At 35.9% G+C, this 17,949-nt stretch overlaps 1 protein-coding gene across 1 annotated transcript in view; it reads right to left on the reverse strand.

Moving 5' to 3' along the window:
- RABL3 (RAB, member of RAS oncogene family like 3) overlaps positions 1-17,949 on the reverse strand; it is a 56,044-nt gene that overhangs the window by 10,762 nt on the left and 27,333 nt on the right. Inside the window, exons 3-5 of the mRNA XM_516675.7 lie at positions 12,347-12,476; positions 8,551-8,665; positions 991-1,141 (exon numbers count right to left, since the gene is read on the reverse strand). Coding sequence (XP_516675.2) covers positions 991-1,141; positions 8,551-8,665; positions 12,347-12,476 — 396 coding nt within the window. The remainder of the gene's footprint in view (positions 1-990; positions 1,142-8,550; positions 8,666-12,346; positions 12,477-17,949) is intronic.

The raw sequence follows: 17,949 nt of genomic DNA on the forward strand, positions 1-17,949 counted from the left end.
CTCAATAAATGTTGCTCACTAGTACTATTACACCACCACCACTGCATTTCTGGAATGCCAGTGCACAGTTGCAGAAATCCTATTTGTGAACAACATGACCATGACTGAAGTTGCTGGCCAGGATCTTTTTCTGGGATCCTAACAGGCTTAAATGACAACCATTTCTTAGCTTTTTTACGTGCTCAGTTCTCATTGAGCTAGTTATCTCATCAAGGGACTCAATCCTCTATATACGCATAAGTGTACATAAATTAGTCCTTATGAAGCACTCCTAGTTTAAGGTTTGCAATTTTTTCATGTATTTGTTAGGTTGCCCTTTAAGGTAAAATTTGTAGTTTAAGAAGCTAAGAGGCTTTTTAAAAGCAAGAATAATATGCTTATAGTGCCACTTTAATCAATTTATTTTAATTTTGGTGTGATTTTAAAAACCTTTCTCAAGAAAAAGCCCATGGGCCGGGTGCAGTGGCTCGCGCCTGTAATCCCAGCACTTTGGGAGGCCAAGGAGGGCAAATCCAGTCAAGAGTTCAAGACTAGCCTGGGCAACATGGCAAAACCCCATCTCTACTAAAAATATTTAAAAAATTAGCTGGACATGGTGGTACATGCCTGTAATCCCAGCTACTCAGGTGGCCTAAGCATGAGAATCGCTTGAACCCAGGAGGTAGAGGCTGCAGTGAGCTGAGATCGCGCCACTGCACTCCAGTCTGGGCGACAGAGCGAGACTCTGTTTCAAAAAAAGAAGCCTATGATTTAAATTATTCATGGAATAAAGTTGGAACATTCCAACAGATCAACATAAAAGGCTGAAGTGACTGTGCACATCTCTCAGTCTAGATATGTTGATTCCAATCTTGACTACATTTAGACTAGAATCCAAATAGCCTGATTTCAAGTATAAAGCTTCTTTCACTAGAATATATTATTTGAATATGTCTTTAGTTTTGTCTTTACCTGATAATAATACAAGCATGCATTAGTGAAAATACATACCAAATTAATTTCTTCTGGATTGAAATCCTCAGCCAGGAAAGCAGTCCTAGTTAAAACTTCATGGCGCTTTGTTTCATGAATCTGGTCCAGTTTAGTCCCTATTACCAACAGCGGTATTTGGTTATCAGCAAACTGTTCTTGATCATAATCCCTGTGATAAATAATAATGAAGAGGTGAATAGAATGTACCTTTCTGGTGTAGATGTGTAATATTTAACTGCAACTAACTTACACTATTTTACTGAAAGTTAACTGATTTTTGCTGCCTTCACCTACAAACCTACTTTCCTTCCAGCTTCTTCCATCTACCTGTTCTTTTATCAATCCATCCTCATCATCAGATTCCAGCTATTCAACTAACTTCTCAAAATTTGGTCCCATGTTTTTATTGAATATTGAATAATACTGAATAATTAAACAACTAAGTGCCCATCAAGTATATTACAGTCAGTGGACTTAACTTCCAATGTAGCTGTGTCTTCTAAGGCTAACATAACAGCTCAGGAATGTTTCAGAGTAGAAGCAGAGAGTGGATTTAAGCCTCATCGTAGCCAAAACCCAAAAGCCTAGCATGACACTCAAGCCTTGTGCTAGAAGAGAAAATGGCAAGCTTCTTGGGTACCTTTTGGGGTATGCATTAATTCTATATCTACAATACACATTTCTGTCTGAATAGTAAAGAAATAAGAAGAATAAGAAAATAGAAATAGGGAAGCTGAAGCCTAGAATAAATCAAATATAGGTGATACTATAGCCTGGGAAAGGTGGGTTAAACACATGGAAATGGAAGGAAACAGCTGAAATGCAAAATGAATAGTAAAAGGAAAGAACTTAGTATCAAGTAGTTGTTTCCTGAAATGAGAGCCACGGGAGATAGAGGAAGGAAAATAAGAACCACTTAGGGTTAGTGGCCTTGGATCACTGGCTATTGCAATCCTTATTTTTAAAAAAATTTATTTATCCAAAGAACAGAGTGGTGATGTAAATGATACTTCTCATTACTGAAAAGAACACAGAGGCCATTGCTGTTGAATTAATTTAAATTCTACTCACATATTAGAAATAAAACAGATTTGGATTTCTGACACGTTATAAGCTCAATTTACAACAGCCAGCAAAATCTGGTTGTGCACAATTTATGACAGTAAATCAATATTGCATAATCCAATCACTACAACCCAGTCGAGCATAGCTTTTTTTCTTCCTTTAACACTACTTTTCTTTCTCTTACAGAAATTCTAAATTGGGGTAGGGGGCAAAGTTACTAAGTATTTATGCCCTTCACAATAATCTTACAGCGCCTCAGCAAACTGTTCAGCCTCGGAACACAAGCGTTTTACTATACAACCTCCCATCTCACAAAAATATTACCATTCTATTTATTGCATCAAAGCCAATAATAGCATGATCAAGACCTTTGATTATTCATACCAACAGCAACTCTAATTAAAGAGACATGGTTCAAAGCTACAATTCGCTTTGTTAGGGAATGAAGTTTTGAGAGTGTCTTTCCTTTAGGACTGTTTCCTTCTGTCTCACATACAAATTTTTGCATATCTTCTAACAAATATCATCTTTGATGTACATACATCTCTCATATAGTCTTGCACAATTCCTTGCACACTGACACATATAAAGCATACATATATAGTTTGCTCTCTTATTTCTCTTTTTAGCTTTCCTTTTAACTTTTTCATAAAATCTTGCAGCATCCAATTTAAATTTTAATCTTGAAATCTTCTTTGGTAAACTTCTGAAGAACTTTATCATGGATGGATAAGGCTGATAGCTCCTTAACATCACAAAGAGACACACAGCCAGGTATCATATTATATGCATAATACTGGGTGGAAAAATAAAGACAAAAAAACTTGCATCTTTCAGACCAGTATATTTAATTATCACTTTAGAGAAGATTTAGAATTCAGAGAAACACATTTAAAAGACAATACAGGAGACAATCAGCAAATCCAGAATATAGGAAACTGTACAAGACAAACAGCCATCTTCTTCTACAAACAAACTGCTAGGAGGTTGGAAAAAAAACAACCAAAAAGGGAGAACCTAAGATTAAAAGATACTTAAGACACCAAATACAACCAGTGGACCTTATTTAGATACTGTTTCAAAAAAATCAATTATAACATTTATGAGACAATTGGGGAAATTAAAATAATATTTGGTTATTAAAGAATTATTATTAAAGTTTTAGCTGTGATAATTATATGGTGTCATGTTAAAAAAAAGCCCTTATGTTTTAAAGTATATATGGATGAAATGATATGATGTTTTAACATTTGATTCAAAATAATCCAGTTGAGAGTGGGAGAAGATAGAAAGTGGGTAGAGATATGGATGAAACAAGACTAGCTATATGTTGATAATTGTTGAAACTAGGCAACAGGTATATGGGAGTTCATTTTCCATTCTTCGTATTTACATATGTTTAAAATTTTCTATAATAAAAAGTTAAAAAAAGTTATTGTGGTAAAAACCACATAATATAAAATTTACCTAAATTGTTTAAATATGGCTAAAAACTCAAACTGATATAAAAGATATATGCTAAGCAGTCTTGCTCCTACCACTGTACTCATCCACTCATCTCCCCTGGCCCCCTATAGGTTACCATTTTTATTAGTTTCTTATTTTTCACTGATTCTTTATCCAAATATAAATACATATTATTTCTTTTCTTTCTTATACAATAGGAGGTATACGATATATATTCTCTGCGTTTTGATTTGTTAAACCTAATAATGTACCCTCTGTAGATCTTTCTATTTTAGTTCATAGAGATCTTCCTGATTCTTTTTTAAACATTGAATACTACTCCAGTATGTGGATATGCCATTATTTATTCAATGAATCTTTCGTTGCTCGGACACTAGGGTTGTTTCCAAATTTTTTGATGCTATACAATAATGCACCAACAAAGCACACCAATGTATTAAGGTTGTTTTATACATTTGCAGGTTTATCTATAGAATCAAAATGAAACTGTAGTGTCAAAATGCAAATGGGTATAGAATTTTTACTGAATTCCCTGACAAAAATGCAGATTTCTTTCTGATATGAATATGCTGTCTCCTAATCCTAAATTTAAGGATAAGTTTCTTAAGTAGAAATTTTAGTAGAAAATAGAGAACAAGCTAGGTTAATGAAGACATCAGTGATGAAAGGAATTGAGATAGGAAATAAATATCAATGAGGCTTTGAAATATAGGTTTTAAATTAGTTGTGCTTATTCTTTATTAGGTCTTGCTGGAATCTACATATATATACTCAAACTTACACTATATTTAGGTTTCACATAACAATTAGACTTCCACACAGAAAACAAAGCCTTTGAAAGACTTGCTTCAATCAAAAGATAGAAAATGGGGTTCTGTTCTAGGTAAGACAGAATAAGCAAACTCTATCCTGTCTTTCCCAGTGAATGCAACTATAAAACCTGGACAGGATACATGAAGTGGCTATTTGAGGACTCTGAAAAATTAATAGTGAGCATATTAAGGAAGACTGCAATGTGAAGAACCATTGAATTAGCAGTTTCCTTCCATATCCCCTTGTCTGAATGCAACTCAGCTTAAAACCCAAAAGTGTGAACAGAATACTCCAGAAGAAGGCCTATAGTTCTGGCTCATGAAACAAGAAAGGCGACACCCGAATACTTGGAGATAGTGTAGAAATACAATATTTTTCCTTCTGTTGTAAGCCAGCCTCTGAGCAATTTCATGACGGTTGTGGCAAAGGCTATAACACAAGCAGAATGCTCAAAAACAACAGTCCCCAACCTTTTTGGTACCAGAGACTGGTTTCATGGCAGACAATTTTTCCATGGACAGGTGTTTGGGGGATGGTTTCAGGATGAAGCTGTTCCATCTCAGATCATCAGGCATTAGTTAGATTATCATAAGAAGGCTGCAACCTAGATCCCTCACATGCACAGTTCACAATAGGATTCACGCTCCTATGAGAATCTAATGCCTCTGCTGATCTGACAGGAGGTGGAGCTCAGATGGTTATGCTCACTCACCTGCCACTCACCTCCCACTGTGTGGCCTGGTTCCTAACAGGCCATGGACCAGGGGTTGGGAACGCCTGCTTACAAATACAGAGGAAGGGAAATTTTTCTTTCTTTTTTTTTTTTTTGAGACAGAGTCTCACTCTGTCGCCCAAGCTGGTGTGCAGTGGCGTGATCTCGGCTCACTGCAAGCTCCGTCTCCCGGGTTCATGCCATTCTCCTGCCTCAGCCTCCCAAGTAGCTGGGACTACAGGCGCCCGCCACAACGCCCGGCTAATCTTTTGTATTTTTAGTAGAGACAGGGTTTCACTGTGTTAGCCAGGATGGTCTCGATCTCCTGACCTCATGATCCACCCGCCTTGGCCTCCCAAAGTGCTGAGATTACAGGCGTGAGCCACCGTGCCAGGCCCAGAAGGGAAATTTTTCTGACTGATAGAACTGTATCTCAAGACAGTGGGGCAAACTCCCATTGCTTTTATTCTTTGTCCTTCTACCACTTGGCCCTGGACATAGGTGCAGTTGTGCAAGTGCATGAGAAAATTTGGCCTGGGGACCGAAAAAGGGAGCCCCAGCAAATCACAAAGTATGGCAGAGACTGTAGACAGGGTGAAGTGTGGGAAAGCAACCCCATGAAGTAGTTTGTGAATGCTTGAGCTCATTGCCAAAGCTGTGCATGCATGGATTTGATCCTACTTAGTGTACCAAAGACAGTGAAAACTGAAACAACAGAGACAACAACACCCAGGTCACATACCGGGTGTTGCACAAATATAAAATAAGTGAAATCATATAAAGTATGCTCTTGGATCATAATAAAATTAAGCTAGAAGTCAATAGCAAAGAATAACTGGAAAGCCTCTAAATACATGGAAACTAAACAACACATTTCTAAACAGCCTATGGGAAAATCTCAAGGAGTATTAGAAAATATTTTGAACTAAATGAAAATAAAAGTAATACATTTAAACATTTGCAGGATGCAGCTAAAGCAGTGTTTAGAGGGAAATTTATAGCATTAAAATGCTTGTATTGGCAAAAATGCAAGGTATCCAGTCAGTAATCTAAGAAGCTATAGAGAACAAAATAAACCAAAAGCAAGCAGAAGGAAAGAAATAAGAGTAGAAATCAATTAAACTGTATATGGAAAAACAATAGAGAAAAATCAATGAAACCAAAAGTTGCTTCTTTGGAAAAAAATCAATACAATTGATAAACCTCTACAAGTCTGACAAGAAAAAGAGAAGACATAAAATACCAAAATCAGAATGAAAAAGGTCATATCACTACAAACTGTGCAACTATCAAAAGGACAATAAACAAATACTATAAACAACTCTATTGCTATAAATTCAAAAATTTAATGAAATAGATGGAATTCCTTGAAAATCACAAACTACAAAAACTCATCCAAGATGAAATAAATAACTTGAACAATCCTAATTACTAAAGAAGTTGACTTTGTGGTTAAAAACCTTTCAAATAAGAAACCTCCAGGCCTAGATGGTCTCTTGGTAAATTCTACCAAACCTTCAAAGAAGAAATAACACCAAATATACTCAATTTCTTCCAAAAAATAGAAGAGGAAGGAATACTTCCAATTAATTCTATGAGGCCAACATTATCCTCACACCAAAACCAGTCAAAGACATTATGAGAACAGAAAACTACACACCAATGCCTGTCATGAACATGGATAAAAATCCTCAACAAAATATTAGCAAATCAAATCCAGCAACACATAAAATGAATAATACACCATGACCAAGGAATGGAAGGCTGGTTCAATATTTGAAAATCAGTGAATGTAATCCACCAGTATTGAAAATCAGTGAATGTAATCCGCCATACTGACAGCCTAAAGAAGCAGCCACATGTCCATATCAATCGATGCAGAAAAGGCTTTTGACAGAATTCAGTATCTGTTCATGATATTAACAAAACTATCAGCAAATTAGGGATAGAAAGAAATGTTCTCAACCTGATAAATGATGTCAACAAAAAAAACCTAAAGCTGACATCATACTTAATAGTGAAATGAATGCTTTCCCCCTAAGATTGGAGTAAGACATAGATATTCACTCTTATCACTCCTAGTTAGTACCCTTTTGGAAGTTGCTGCCAGTGCGAAAAGGCAAGAAATAAGACAACAAGAACACAGATTGAAAAGGAAGAAATAAACCTGTCTATGTAGAGCATCCTAAGGATTGTACTGAAAAACTCTGGTCACAAGATACAGGTCAGCACTCAGAATCAATTCTATTTTTTTTTATACTAGCAATGGAAAATTTGAAACTGAAGTTTAAATATACCATTTATGGCCAGGTATGGTGGCTCACGCCTGTAACCCAGCACTTTGGGAGGCCAAGGCAGGTGGATCACCTGAGGTCAGGAGTTCGAGATTAGCCTGGCCAAGATGGTGAAACCCTGTCTCTGCCAAAAATACAAAAATCAGCCAGGTATCCCAGCTACTTAGGAGGCTGAGGCACAATAATTGCTTGAACCTGGGAGACCGAGGTTGCAGTGAACTGAGATCATGCTACTGCACTCCAGCCTGGCAACAGAGCAAGGCTCAGTCTCAAAACAAAACAAAACAAAAAAAACAATTTACAATAGCTTAAAAAATATTAAATATTTTGGTATAAATCTAATAAAACATGCACAGGATTTGTATGCTGAAAACTACAAAATGCTGCTAAGAGAAATAAAAGAAGATCTAAATAAATTTAGAGATATATTGTGTTCATGAACTGGAAGATGCAACAGAATAAAGATGTTAATTCTCTCCAATGTGATCAATAGGTTCAATGCAATTCTAATAAAAATCCAACCAAAATTTTTGTCAATATAGACAAGCTGATTCTAAAAATTCATGTGGAAAAACAAATAAACTATAATAGCTAAACAATTATGAAAAAGAATAAAGTAGAAGGAATCATACTGCTCAATTTTAAGACTATAATTAAGACAGCATAGTACTGGTGAAGGGACAGACACATAGATCAATGGAACAGAACTAGAGTCCAGAAATTGACTCATACTAATATGGTCAACTGATTTTTGGCAAAGGAGCAAAAGCAATTCAATGGAGAAAGGATATCTTTTCAATAAATGGTGCTGGAATAATTAGACATTCATATGCAAATGTTAACCTCAACCAAAACCTCCCATCGCGTACAAAACTAACTTAGATCATAAATCTAAATGCAAACCTATAAAACTTAAAATGTTTTATATAAATGTTTTACTATAAAAATGTAAAACCATAAAATCTGTAGAGGAAAACATAAGAGAAAACCTGCATCATCTAGGATTAGGCAAAGAGTTCTGAGACATGATATCAAAAGCACCATCCATAGAAGAAAAGAAGAGTAATCAGACTTCATCAAAATGAAAACTATTGCTTTGTGAAAGATACTGTTAAAAGGAAAAGATAATCTATACACTGCAAATCAAACATTTTACAAAGTGTTATTCAGGGAAGTACATTCCTGTGATTGCTACAATCTTTCAAACCAATTGTGAAATTGGCTCACCCATTTGTCACCAAGACTCCAGTTGGCACCAAATCCCTGTTGAGAGCTTCCAATGACCAACGACGCAAGTTTTGGGAGGACTTCTTATTTGTTAAGTCGTGTACGAAAATAATACCTAAAATAATCAGAGAAAACAATGTTAATCCCTTAACAATTCCTCTTCATTTCACAATTGGCCAAATGAAGCTTAGTAAACAGAAGCATTAGGTTGCTTAATGAATCTAGCATTCTAGTATGACTAACAACTCAGAGACAATTATTTTAAAATTTTCTCTACAAATATTTATAAATAGCCATAAACCTTTCTCTGTCAGTTTTATAACTCTTTATTTTACAATGGCTGACGAAATCCCATTAAACTTTTAGCAGATCTTTACTTCATTCAACACTTCCTGAGTGCCTACTCCATGCCTGTTCCTACTTGTAGAACCACTTTATTAATCAAGAGAATCAAAACTACTTCAAGTACATATGAAATTATTCATTCAAAAAGTTATGTTGTTTCTTCACTGTACATAGTATTGCCATAGATACCAGTACATACATATATTACTTATACTCACTAAAAGTAATATTAAGTAATGAAAATCTACTAAAATAGTACTGATTTGATACAATTGCTATTCTTTAGCTGACAAAATAGTGTCCTGTAGATCATCTGAGACTAATCTACTCAAATGTCTAATTTTCTAGTTCTTTGAATAATGATTAGTTATGTAAGCTTCCTACCTGTAAGAGATTTAGTTATTAGAGCAAAAGAAATATGCCACTATAAGAGAGTGGGTGAGACATTAAATAGTAAAGAAGTATGGATAGTAGAAAGTACATGCACGGATTTTGATAGATTGAGAAAAATAACAAAATGTAACAAGGCCCAGAAATACAATAAAATACAACTGAAGAGAATCAATTAAAATCCTAGATAGAAAGGTAAATCAGGGAATTAATTATTACAGCAAGATACAGACAAAAGAGGAAAAACTTTGATGCCCACTAGAATTTAGGATATCATCTTATGGTCAAAACACTACAGGTTTCAAACTCCCAACCCTTTTCTATATTACCCAGATTGTGAATAGGACATGAAACCAATGATTCCTCCATCTTCAAGAGGTGGTATGTGTCAATTTGAAAAAGAAAAGCAGAAGAGGTAGAATTAGCTGGCTTCTACAGTTTTTATAGCCATCTGTGTAACTAAAGGGCTTGTACAAGCTATAGCTGACTTGTTCCAGCCAGCTTAGATAAACCTGCATCTCTTCTGGTGTCTGAAACTAATAGAGATCTGACACTTGCCCTAATATCCAATTGTACCCACTCTTCCTTCCTCAGTGAGGGGTTTTAATCAGCATCAGTGGCATAGATTTAAAAAAAGGAATAAAGAACTACCATTAAAGACTACAGCTAATATTTATTCAGTACTAATGTACTAAACATTGTGCTTTACATGTGCTATCTAATTTAATTTTCAGAACAGTCCTATGAAGTAAGAATTATTATTATCTTTATACACAAGAGAAAACTAAAGTTCAGAGAAGTAGAGTAACTTGTCCTTGGGCACATGGTAAGTCAGAATTTGCACTCAGGTAATCTGACAGTAAAGACTGGTGGTAAGCAGAATAAAATCTCCATTTTAGGGCAAAAAACTGGCATATATTTTCTCCCTTTCCTTTTCCCCAGGCTATAAATATGGCAAAACTATGGGTGAGAATCTTGGACGGGGGAGTAAAAGAATTACAAAGGCCTAAGTTGGCTATTAGATGGACAGGGAAGACTTTATTGAGGATCTTTAGGTAAGACTTTTGAGCTTTTAAGGCCATTTGAGTACCCTTTTCCCCTATTCTTTCTCTTTCATTTGGGCTGAGAGTTCTTGCTTTGTAGAACATGTGCTAGAAGAATCAAGGTGGGGCCGAGATGAAAGGAGTCAGGGTGATACGATAATATATCTTAATCTTAAGGGAGAGAAGTAAAGACACTTCATTATTTCCTTCTGAAGGATTACTAGCCTAGGCTATCAGAGAGGGAAGAATGTAGGGTATTAAGGGAAGAAAGTTATTGCTAAGAACATGGACTGTGCATTTGGATAGAGTGATCCTTATCTTCAGTTTCTTAGGAAACTAAGGATAGTAGATGGAATAAAGAACTTTGAGTGCTTCTACCAGGAAGAATGTTCCAGAGCTAAGGTGAAAGAACACAGAAATAGGTTTTTCAATAAATGCAGTTTTTTTTTTTTTTACTTTTAAGAAAGGAAATATATTTCAGTCTTATCTGCAAAATCAACATAGGATATATGCAATTCTTTCAATAATGTTAAAGGAGACAAATCACTAATGAATAGTAGGTACAGAAAAGATAAACAAATATGGATTAGATGGATTTCTTCTTCAGCACTTACAAGTTTACAACTCAGAATTTCATAGCTTCTAGGATTTGAGTGGTATTTATCTCTATTATTTATTCATAATTTTTATTGTACCTCTGTCTCAAAAATACCTAAATATCAAAGGTGTTATATATTCAGACTTCTCTGTGCCAGATCGGATAGATATCTTACTTTGACAAGTAATTTTACTGATACAAGTTGATCACTCTAGTATAAGTCTAAACTAGGTTTCACTTCCTTCTCTAAGAGGTCACCTCACACTATACTTAGTCTTATTGTTGTTTTTCTTATTTATATGCATTCTATTCATATATACCATTGTATATACTTTTTTGCATGATGATGGCATATATTAAGGTCATCTTATAACTGTATTTTTGTCTCATTTATGAATGCTTTGTTTCTTTATTAAGACTGTGACATTTTCAGATAGAATTCTGAGCTAAATAGGATATGGGTCTGAACTGACACATCTCATTCTGTATTCTATAATATGTATCCAATGAAAAGAACCTTCTCTACATCTTTTTGTAGAATCTACAACACCTCATGATCTGGGAAGACATCAGAAGAGGAATATAAGGAATGAACATACTGAATAAATGCAATGCTTACCTAATATTGAGTGAGATCTAAGCACAGCATAAATGAAGTCTATTAATGGCTATGCATTTACCAGGAGGGAAATGCCAAATCCTTTGGTGTATTAATCAAACAGAAGTTGAAATTATGTTTCACAGTAAAAACAAGTTTTAAAAAGGAATTTTTAAAAAGACTAAGAAAGAAACTCTATTGGCAAATCACAGGTATAAGCAGTTTAGTCTCTTGACACAGAGTAGGTACTCTATGAAAGGAAATTATGTCGTATATTACACAGCTCCATCTGGAAGTCTGCTCCAGGTATTTGAATATCTATAACTGGATAAAATTTCTGCACCCATAAAGACCCCCTTAAGCAGCTCTTTATAACTAGCTGAGAAAGAGCCTTAGGGCTCTTTCTAAGGGGCAGATGAAAGAAATCCCTCTATCTCTGTGTTATCTGGCTTAAGACTATGGGACTCCTATGGTCCTACTGTACTTACTCAACTCACTGGAGACAGAGCAACCCCAGAGGACAACATTTTAAGTTCCATGTTTTATGTCAAGTACCAAAAATATGATTTTATTTATCAATATTTAGTTTATGACAATAATATAAATAGAAACACTTAGGACAAAGCACGTTTAATGTTTTGAATTAGATGGTTACAATGTAGAAACGCAAACTGGAACGCACTATGCAGATTTAAATCAAGGGTTGTGAGTACATTATATCTTTCTTAAATTAAGATGAGTCTGGCATGCTATGGCATTACATATCAGATGATCTATACTCTTAGACCATTAATATATGATAGAAATTTAAAAATGCTTCACCATTTACAGAGTTGTAGAATACTGCTCTTGTGCTTTTCACGCTGCTGGCACTGCCCACAGAGCCTCCAACATCCCATAATTCTATGTAGTATGTCTTCTCTTCTGGGGTTCCTTCTTTGTAATCATGAACCTAACAAATCAACCAATTAAAATAATTAATATAGCCACTAAACAAACTAGTAAGTACCCTTATTCCGGTTTAAAGCATTTCAGCATCTTACTCTGACTTTCTGATCGCTACCTCTTATCTTTTAAGCTTACTCTCTTTAATACTTTAATAATTTTTACTCCAGAGGACCTTATAGTTAATCTTAATATCTTTCACAGCTCTCTGTTCCACTTCCGAAGCCTCACCTCCCTCCTAACTAAGCATAAATTTCATGATCCATCATACAGTCACTCCTTTGCCCCTCTCTCACATTGTATTCATCTGACAAAATTCCACTCTTGGTTATATCCACCTTTTACCCTCTTTCATGTCTACAACCCAGCAACCGAATGTGGAGCTCGGAAAAATACGCATTCAAGATGAATGGATTCTTTCTAAATTTAAGTGTACCTTTGGAGCTGTCCTTCAATCAATTCCACAGTTAATTTACCATTTTCCTCTTCCAGATAACTATTTCATACTTTTTCCTCTTTATAAACTTCTAATATCTCTTCCCCATCCTCAGTTACAACTAACTTTGCTTCCTAGTGCAGAAGCAATTAGAAAGGAACTTCTACAACCTGTTTTTCCTGTATTTATCTGCCTCTCTCCATCTGTGCCCACATAATCTGCTTTCCTTCTTGCTGTTTTCTTAGGCTGCCTATGTCCCTAAGGCTAAATCCTCCTTCTGTGCATGAGATCCCATCCCCACTTTCTTGCTTAAAGATGTAATTCTACCAGTTCTCCCGTCTCTCCCTTATACCATCAAATTTTCCTTCTCAGCTGGATAATCCTCACCACACAATTCAATTCTCAGCATACAAACATGGCATAATTTTCCTCATCTAAAAAAAATCCTTCTCTTGACCTCAAGTCCTCTTCCAGCTACCATGCCACTTTCCTTTTCCTTTTCACAGCAAAAGTCCTCCAAAGAGTTGTCTATTCTTAGCGGTAATCCTTTTCTTCACATTCTCTTTTGAACTCATTTCTATCGAACTTATGCCCTAATGACCCCAATGAATTATTCCTTGTCAAGGTCACCAATGACCTCCACATTGTTAACTCCAATGGTCAATTAACAGTTTTCATTTTACTCCACCGTTTGATCCACCTTGTGTCTTGCAACATTTTTCACCTGGCTTCTGGGATATCACACTCTTCTAGTTTTCTTCCTATCTCATTGGCTAGTGCTTTTCAGCTTCCATTTGGGTTCTTCTTATCTCTCTGATTTCTAATTGCTAATGTATCTCAAGGTTTAGTTCTTCAGTCTCTTTTCCTTTCTATCAATACTCATTCTTGTGGCAATTTCATCTAAAAGGCAATTTTATTCTTCCAGTTACTTGGGCCAAAAACTTAAGACTGATCCTTGACTCCTTTCATATTGCATTATTGCATTTGCCAAGAAGTTCTGCTGCTTTGACTTTAAAAAAATATGTCAAAAATCTGTTCATTTCTCCCTATCTCCACTATTACCACCCAGGTCAAAGTCTCTATCTCCTTGCCTGAATTGATATAATGGCCTCTGACTGATCTCCCTACTAGAGGCATCCCCCAACCTCCCTGTTTGTTTTCCACACAGTAGCTAGAGTGATCCTTTAAAAATGCAAGTTATAGCATACGCTCTTTTGCTCAAAACCCTCCAATGACTTTCTCACTCACAGTTATCTCCAAAGACTCTCTTTTTCTCATGTCTAGGCTCTATAGGCATTTATTGCCTGTACTGTATAACTATTCAGAAACAAATTATGATATATGGCAAGCAGATTAAAGTATGCTGGTTCATGAGTACACATCAGCATTTTCCAAGAATTAATTTTTTTTAAGAAATATACATGCCAATCTTACTGAATCAGGACCTTTGGAATTAAATATTAGGCATGTGTATTTTGAACAATTCTCCAAACGATTCTGCTGTAATCCCCTCGTTAAGAACTGCTGCTTTTATAGAATGGGACTATTACAGTATCAGGAGGCCTAGATTCTACTCCTTGATTGCCATTGATCGTCCCTGGTATCTTGGAGCCTCAGTTTCTTTGCCTATAAAATGAAAGAATTGTATTATGTGATTTCTAAAGTATCTACTGGCTTTGACATAATAATTAAAAAAACAAGATAGCTCACTAGTTAAAATAGATGTCATAAAATGCACTAAAACTCACATACTACATTCAACTTAATGCTTTACACTTTTACTTATTCACAATTTTTTTGTCCAAATCCTTTTGGCCAAGGAAAAATTTAAATAAATATGCTACTCTATAAACAGCCACATTGACATTAAGAAGATAATTATCAGACTGACATCAAAGACAGTATGACAGAAAAATGAGAATAGCACAGTCACAGCAGTTGAGGACCATTTGGGATAATGGAAATTAATTCTGCATACTACAATAGAAGGCATCACTATTTTGTTATATGGCAAAAATAACTTATAATATGTGATCATGTCAAGTTAGCAATAAAAAAGTTAAACCAAGCAGAAAAAACATGTTTTAGCAAGATTTCTAAGCAAAACAATGAGAAAAAGCAGTATGAGGTCTTATAAAGAGTAAGTTATCTGTTATGAAAAAGCTCAGCCACTTCAGTTAAGTCTTTCTGATCCTACCTTCCTTCTGGGCCCAAATCAACCAGAGCAGGTTTGGTACTCCTCCTATTTGCTTCCATAGCATCCTACACACCTCTATCATTTCACTAAGCACACTGTCTTATTTATCTACTGATATCTCTTCTTCTAGACTCTGAGTGTAGGGGCACGGACCATGTATTATTCATCCTTTAGCCCTAGGAAATAGCATAATATCTAGCATATATTAGATGCTTAGACATGTTTATTAAATACATGAATAAATTTAGGATAACTCATCCTCCAGGTTTTTATTATGTTCAGTTTATTATTTACCGAATTCCAGTGTTTCTCCAGTACAGTTCCAAGAGCAAACTAAATCAAAGCCAATAGGAAGTTTGTTAAAAAATACAGATTCCTGGACTGTCCTTGAAGCTTCTGGGATGGGGCTCAAGAGTCTGTATTTTTTTTTTTAAAGTTCCCTAGGTGATTCTGATACATGATTAAGTTTGGCAACCACTGCAGTACACCATTTTTTTTCTCTAAATTATTTCAAGTACCTAATGTTGCCTCCTCTAAAGGACTATAACTCCTCTGAGAATAGCCATCATCCAATGTAAATTTCTAGGCAGCATACCCTCTTAGCCTTGCATTGTACCAAACCTGTTAGCCAGCACCTTTCAGGCTATGCATACTCCCAAGCCAGACTGACTCATTCATCTAAACTCTTCTCTACCACAAATTACCTTTGCTAGTCAAATCCTTTCCTGTTTCCTTTTAAAATCAGAAGATAAGGTGTCCTCTTTCCTTTCCAACTTAATACTGGCTAAGTTTAACCCAATTCACATGGAATGAATCCCAACAATTTTAAATCAGTAGCTTACAGCTTGTAGTTATGATGTTAAATCTTTCACATGTGTGAGTAATTTCCAAGGGAAAGCCTGACATTATAACAAGTATTGCTCTTGATACAGTAAGTAGTACTTTGGCGCTATACTGAGAACCCAACATGATGGGAGGTAATGCCAAACTATAAGAAGTGTGTTTTATATTTAAAGCAGGTCATCAAGGATCTGATACTTAAAGTCATTACAGACCTTACAGCTATACAATAAAGGATTTTCTTAACAATAAAGGAAGCAACAGTACAGCTGATCATCAAATGGAAAAAGGAACAATACTCCTCAATGATGCTGCCACTTTGGACCTTCTCATTTATTCAGCTTTTGACTTTTTCTTGAAAACAAAATCAAGACCCATGTACATAAGGTTTTGTTTCATTGGAAGAGTTCATTCATTGTCTGTAACTTTTTTTTTTTTTTTTTTTTGAGATGGAGTCTCACTCTGTCACCCAGGCTGGAGTGCAGTGGCATGATTTCAGCTCACTGCAACCTCCACCTCCCTGGGTTCAGCGATTCTCCTGCCTCAGCCTCCCAAGTGGCTGGGATTACAGGCACATGTCACCACGTCTGGCTAATTTTTGTATTTTTTAGTAGAAATGGGGTTTCACCATATTGGCCAGGCTGGTCTCAAACTCCTGACCTTGTGATCCGCCTGCCTTGGCCTCCCAAAGTGCTGGGATTACAGGCGTGAGCCATCGCGCCTGGCCCATTGTTTGTAACTTTTAAAATGCAGAAACATATTTAGAAAAAAAATGATATACATCAAGAAAGAACAGTGGATATTGTAGATGCTAATAAGTTTGGTTTAGTATTTGTACCTGCAGAATCATTATTAAAGAGAGGAAGGGAGGTAGGAGGTCTTAGGAGGGAGTTGGTAACAAAGAGAGAAGGGTGAAAAAGAGATACTAGGAGAATATACCACAGGAGCAGAAATTAATTTATCTCATTCACTGCTATACTTCCAGTTCCTTGCACAGTGTCTGATACCAAGGAGGTATGTAACATATGTATTGAAGGAACAAATGAACAAATGAATAAAGGTTACTGCTGTCTCTTCCCTTCCAGTTACTGCTCTTTTGCCTTCAGTCAAGCTTATTTTTTTCTAATTAAAAAAAAGCCCTTCACTTTCCCTGCCATTCTGTACCCATTCACTCTTTTATTTAACATCTAAACTTCGTGAAAAATTGAGTTAAACCTCTGTCTCTATTTCCTCTCTGCCAGTCATATAATTTGGTTTCTGCCACAAATATTCCATTGCACTTTCAAAGGTCAGCAGAGACTTTATCATCAACATATCCAGTATTTTTTTTCCTGTCTCAGTCCTCATATTGCTACTGTTTCATACTAAAAATCAATCCCTCTTTCATGAAATTCTCATCTCTCTTTGCTCTTGTCGTTCATTTTGGCTATCCTCTTATTTCTTTAATCAGTCTTTCTCTGACCCCTCTTTTCCCATCAACTCTCTAAATACACCCCAACCTTTTTCTAAATTTTCTCTTTTAGAAATTACATCAGTTCTAGCGGTTCTGGATTATTTCTATAAATATGATTCCAACTCAGAATTGTGTTTTGAACTTCAGCATTTCATTTCCAGGACAGCTCCAGGTGGCTAGCTCACAGATACCTCCTTTCACCATGTGCAGAACTGAACTTACTATTGTTTCCCTCTTTTTCACCTATAATATGGCCCTCTTCTTGGGGACAGTCCATCTAGCCACTTACTTAAGCCACCCATTCAATCATTAGTGCCTAGGATAATTTTACACTTACTTTCTTGAACTACTATAACACTTATTTTCTATATCAGTGCTGTCCCATGGAATTTTCTACAGCCATAGAAATGTCCAATACAGGCCAGGTGTGGTGGCTCATGCCTATAATCCCAGCACATTTGGAGTCTGAGGCAGGCAGATCACTTGAGGCCAGGAGTTTGAGACCAGCCTGGCCAACATGGCGAAACCCTGTCTCTACTAAAAATACAACAATT

This window comes from Pan troglodytes, chromosome 2, assembly GCF_028858775.2.
Source record: "Pan troglodytes isolate AG18354 chromosome 2, NHGRI_mPanTro3-v2.0_pri, whole genome shotgun sequence".
Lineage (NCBI taxonomy): Eukaryota > Metazoa > Chordata > Mammalia > Primates > Hominidae > Pan > Pan troglodytes.